General features: G+C 45.5%; 1 protein-coding gene across 2 annotated transcripts in view; it reads left to right on the forward strand.

Annotated features, from left to right (window-relative positions):
* Positions 1-1314, forward strand: part of Dock5 (dedicator of cytokinesis 5) — a 183384-nt gene extending 182070 nt beyond the window's left edge. For both annotated transcript variants that reach the window (XM_038310701.1, XM_038310702.1), the window contains exon 52: positions 241-1314. In XM_038310701.1, coding sequence (XP_038166629.1) covers positions 241-345 — 105 coding nt within the window. In that variant the 3' untranslated portion in view covers positions 346-1314. The remainder of the gene's footprint in view (positions 1-240) is intronic.
* Positions 1315-6000: the final 4686 nt, after the last annotated feature.

The following is a 6000-nucleotide window of genomic DNA, read 5'->3' on the forward strand; positions in this document are numbered from 1 at the left end:
AGTAGATGCCAGGTACCTAAGTGTTGGTGATGCAGCTGTGTGGTGTGTGTGTGTGTGTGTGTGTGTGTGTGTGTGTTCAGCTCAAGAGAACAGGGACCAATGAGTGTCATTCCCTTTCTGTCGTGCATAGACAGTGTAAATGCTCATCAACTTGACCATAAATCGATCTTATGGAATGGGAGCAGGATAGGTTAGAAATACTTAAAGGACTGTTTGTAACCCCACGTGTCTTCTCCCCAGATTGCACCTCCCCTACCTGTCCGCAGAGACGCCAAAGCCCCACCTCCACCACCTCCAAAGGCTCGAAAGTCAAGCATCCTCTCTTCTGAGCCAGGCCCTCAGTGAAGATGTTACTCACCCTGGCTCTGCACCTCTGAGTGCCTTGGACCAATGCAGCCCGAGAATGGCCCCCAAAAAGTTGGGTGAGCTACCGTGCAGGGCTCCCAGCCAGCACTGCTGTCTGCAATGAGAAGATTCTCCAGCCCAGAACTGTTTTGTCCATCTGAAGGCCATGTCACCTCCCCTTTAGCCCATGGAGCTTCCAGAAATGGCCATCCGTATGCATGACGTACAAGCAAGTGCTCTCCTTTTTCCGGGATGGCATGTTGGCCTCAAACACTGACTTGCTAGATCTGCGGAGGCCTCCGCCAGCTATCTTGCCAGTGGAGAGGAGAGTAGCCCCAGCAACTGACTCCTGGGTGGATTTCTCAGTGTGCTTCTGAACTGCTGTGTTTAAGATTTCCTTTCTTCTCTCCTGTCTGCATCCCTAACCTCCTGAAAGAGCCGGATACCAAGGACTCTCCAGGAGCGGCCATGGTTCTCTTTCCCTAGTGTCTACTGTCTCCTTTGAGGGAAAGAGCTCCTGTGTGTAGCAGAGGTGGGGCCCCTGGCAGGTGAGGAGGGCTTCTCTGAGATCCCGTGGACTCACATCCTGGCACTCTCCTGATGAATGGCCCCCACCAGGCAGCAGTGATGTACCTTGAGTTCCTTCGAAAGTCTTTTTGCAGGCTCTCATCCTCCTCTTTTCTCTGAGCTCAAACCCTGGGCTCTGAGGGACCTAGGAGCCATCCATGGTCCTGCCAGCTACATTTCCAGAACCTGTTGGCCTGACGAGGTGGTCCCTGCCTGCTACTTGATTTTACCATGGAGAACACAGTGCAATAGTCCCTTTGATTATTTATTCCTCTTGATCATAGAATTAATCTGATTGCTTGCTAATGGTACTAATGTTCATATTCCTTTCCGAAGGAAAAATTAGGGTGACTTGGATGCTCAAGTATTATGTCCATATAAATGACCACAAGGTGTACAGATCTTTTGAGTTACATGGGTTTTAAAATTCACACACACACACACACACACACACACACTGACCTCATTTTGTAGGTAAGAAACTCGGAGCTACACATAGAAAGTAGACTACAGGCTTTTTTAACAGCCCAGCTTGCTCACATAGGGTGTACCCAAGATAACACATAGATCCAAAAGACACCTCTACAAAGTCCTGAGTGCCTAGCCCCCTTTTAGAATGGTTTCTGAAAAATTGCAGATAGTTTCTATCAGACATGGGTGTTGATGGCAAAACTAAAATCTGCTGTGTGGCTTGGGTCTACCCTGAGCATTCTAGAATCAGTCGGTGGCCTTGTCCTGAGTCTGTTCTTCCGAGTTCAAGGGCTCAGAGGGATTTCAGCTGGGAGACTCTGCCCCTGTCCGCTTGCTGCTCTCTTTACAGAGCTCCTTTCAACACCACCTTCCTTAAGAGAGATGCACCTGGTTCATCACCAGGAACCAAGGAAGCAAGAGCCAGGGGCGTGCCTGGCACAGTACTGGAGAAACTAGCGTGCCTGCCCTAGAAATGCCATGCGGACGAATTGCCATTCTTTACTCCGTCAAGGAGCACCCACGTGCGATCGTGGAAAACACACAGGCTCTGACGTTTTAAACTACTTCAGACAGAAATCCAAAGGTGTCGCCATTAATGTCACATTTGATATCCTCTGGGCGTTTGCCTTCTCGTTTTCTAAAGTGGAGACATTACCTCCCACACAGGCACTTATGGGGTGCCATTAAGGTGGAACGGGTCGTGCAATCAGCAACTCTCTTTTTTTCTCCTGGACCTGGGTAAGATTTGATTTTTCTTCAAGGTCTTTGAGGGTGAATTCAGGTGTGCATCTCTTCCTTGAAAGGTGGTGGCCTGGGGCACCATTTGCATGGAAGGGCTCGTAAGAATTGAAGATCATTTGAAGGGAAAAGATGAAGAGAAGCAGGAAGGTCCCAGAAAGGTGACAGAGGGTACCCATGGAGCTTGGGACATCTGAGAAGAGCCTTAGCAGACTGACTAGGAAGGATTTGAAGATGTCACTGTGCTTTGCAGGCTGCTGTGTAGCACAGAGGCTGGGTAGGAAAAGAAGAGCAAATCCCGGCCCGTTCGTAGAAGTGAGTCTTGAGTTTGCTCTCTGAGCAGAGTTGGACCTGTCAACGCCCAGAGGTGCACCCTCCTTCCCCCCCCCCCCACTTTTTTTAAGTAAGGCATTTTCCCCGTGATTCCCTGTGCACATTGATGAAAATAATAGCTTTCTGCTGCCTTGACACACAGGATTCTGGGTGACATTGTAGGTACCGATTTACAGGGCACTGGGAGATTCACTTCTTTGGGAAGCTGTCTTAGGGTTTCTGTTGCTATGATTAGCTTGTATCAAGTTGACATAAAACTAGCCGTCACAGAAGCTATGAATGAAGAAGGGCTTACATTTGATTAAAAGAAAAATCTTTATCTGTTCTAAAGTTGAAGACTGCAATGGTGTTAAATATAGAAGGGGCAGGAAGCAGAGGGCAGGAAGGACCAGTTCTTACTGCCCTTGCTAACATTTCTGGAGTGTTCAAAGGCCCTTAAATCAGCCCTGAGATTGTCACAGTTTTTATGAATGCTGATGGATAGCTTGTGAGTTCATGGTATTGTTATATCACTTTCTTTTCTTTCCCTCTCTTCCATGGTGATATGGTAACTGTCTTGCTTTGAGACTGTTTTTATTTTTTTTTTAAAGAAAGATTTCATTCAATTTGCAGTTGCTGAAGGCCAGACACAGACACAGTACTTGCCCCTGGGCGCACTCGGTATAAACAACCTGCTATGCAATTCACTCTGGTATGCTATTGAATCTGAAAGTCAGCGCTAGATGAAAAGGAAAGCCCTAAATAAGGCTGCTTGGCAATGGGTGGCCTCCTCCCCGCTTGACTCCAGCCAGGGACACCCATTATACACTTGGCCACACTGCAGATCCCTTGGATCAAACAAGGCGTCTCACAAGAGCTCAGATGGAGTGATAACTCCCTTGTCACTGATTCCCAAGCTGACTCTTTCCCTTCCAGTTGCCCCCAGATTGAGGGCACGTTTTCATCTTGCAATTCAAATGCAGCTTATACTACTGCGAGCACACAAGTCACAGGAGTGCAGACAGAGACATCCTAAGACAGTTAGACAAGCATGTGACCTTTTCCCAGACAGACATGGCGTCCCTATCCCGGAAGGGGCTGAGTGTCAGTGGCATGAGTCTGTGAAGTGTAATAGGGAGGTCATTCCCGTTTGTGCCTTCACCCTTACCCTTCTCAGGTATAGCGGAAAGGGGATAAGACCCGCCCCATCAACACAAGACGGCAGAGATAACGTACCACATCACAAGTCCGTTTCCCTGTCTCTTACATATTTGAGACTGTGTGGTCAGGTTCTTTCTGTCATCGCCTTCAGTGGGTCTAAGAGAACAGATGAAGCAAGACTTCTGTCCAAAGGTTTTTGCTGTCTGAACTGAAATCCACATTTTTCATCCTCCTGTGGTGCTTTGACCCTCCCAGGCCTGGCTATTATGGGCAAAAGATTTTTGTGAATATTAATGAGTCTACTGTCTATTTTAGGCATTGGTACACACAGTCCTGATCCTCTGCAGCCGCTGATGGATCACAGTCTTCAGGGTCACCAACCTGGCCTTCTTGTGACTAGACCTCCAGTCTCTTGTTAAGGATCATACTTCGTTGGTGTGCACTTTGGAAAGCTGGCACCTATTACTTTCCTGGACATTTTCATTTCTCTCAAAGTGCGTTATTTAGAATTAAATTGAAATGCTGCAGTTGTAGCTCGCTTGCTTAGCTCATGGGAGGTCCTGGGGTCTAGTCTCGGCACAGCAGAAGCAGCAAAAAGTGGAAAAAGTGCAGCTTCTCTTTGGGTGGGTTGTTACCTGCGAGAGGAATCATTTGCCTTCTGTGATATTAACTTCTAGTTGACTCTTCAGACCCAACCGCTGTTGGTCTCCCACATCCATGCCCAAGATCATCTCTTAGCCACCTCCTATGGGTGGGTCACCCAGAGTCCTGTCAAAATTCCTCACGATTTTCTAAATAATTGGATTTCATACATGAACAGTTAAGGAGATGTGTGTTGAAGACTTTTGTTCATATTTGCTGTTATTTATTTTGTAAATTAAAAATGGAAATGTATTTTAAAGTTTACTATGTGTTTAGCTGGTTCTTGGTTTTAGATGATTAAAATAGGGTCATTTTAATGGCTTAATGGTTCTTCCCTGTTGACAGCTTCTTCAAGACACTTCACCCCCAGGGCCTCTCTGGCTTATCTCACGACAGAGCCTATTGGAATGCATACTGTGGGATCCCAGTGTCGGTCTTTCACAGAACTAATAAAATATGCAATCTTCTCATTTCTTTTTGCCCCGCCCACCCATGCCTTTGTTGTCTGAGCTGAGCTGAGTTTTCTGAAGAGAATTTCTTTCATGTGTGCAGGTTTTGTGTGATCTTCATGGGTAAATAGGCACAGGGAAAAAGGAGAAATAAAGTAAGGGTAGCTAAGCTGGCCCAGTTGATCTTACTTTTAACAACTAATAATGCCCTATTCTCTGAGTGTCAAAAGATTGTCCTATGTGCTTATTAAAAATATAGGTGGCTTTCATCCCAAGGCATGAGTGAATGTTAGGCTTGGTGCATTCCCATTAAGAAATTCTACTTTTGTTTGCTGTCAGAATCTTTTGAGTGTTATTACACTTGTTTTATATATATATATATATATATATATATATATATATATATATATATATATATATATGTAAAGTCCTCAGATAGAGGGAACAATTTGATATTTAGTAAGGGTAATGTTTTTACTCTTCTCTAATCCACTTGATCTTTTGGGCCATCTGTGGATGAAGTGGACCCAACAGACTTGCAAACTGCCATGCATCATCCCAAGTCTATACCAGCAACAGCAGCTGAATGAACACATTTTTATCCATGCAAAGAGTTCATTGCTGGCTCCAAAAAAAAGTTTCCTAGAGATGGTGTTTGACAGCAGAAACCCAATGCTCCAAATATATGTATAAATTAAGAAAGTCTGTTACTTTTTTAAAAAATGTTTCTTAATAGCAAGTTTGGGGCCAGTTTGAGCAATATGATGAGACTGTCTCAAACAAACTGAAACATTCACGAAGGATGGTAGGCTTTCACTTGCCAATCACGGTATTTTTTAAAAATAATCGAGTTCACAATATTCCATGGGCATTTGCTGAAATTTGAGTTTTTCCATTGTTTCCGTAGATACTTGGAAGTTTGTAAAATTCGTGTTCACACCCAGGACCTCAGTGAAGTGGCCATAGTAGAACCAAGTTGATGATGGGCCCCAGTTTTCTGTTTCCATTCCAACAGCCAAACTCTCCCATAGCTCAGCTTCATTGGATGTTCGCTCTGCAGTTTAGGGAGTGGTGAGCGCAGATCCAGCAGAACTGAGTGGGTCTCCTAAACCCTGAGCCTCGGCTTCATCACCTTAAAGTGAGGACAGTCATGGTTTCCCAGCTTGCTTGAAGAGACTCGTGCATGGACATCTAGCATGAAGCCTGACTTTGTCCTTGTGGGGGACAAAAGGTGGTCCAGGAAACAAGGGGGCACCAGGTTCTGTCTCCAACGGACTATGTACACTTCTGTTTCTTAAGTTAAACTCCAAAGTTC

This window comes from Arvicola amphibius, chromosome 13 (assembly GCF_903992535.2).
Source record: "Arvicola amphibius chromosome 13, mArvAmp1.2, whole genome shotgun sequence".
Taxonomy (NCBI): Eukaryota; Metazoa; Chordata; class Mammalia; order Rodentia; family Cricetidae; genus Arvicola; species Arvicola amphibius.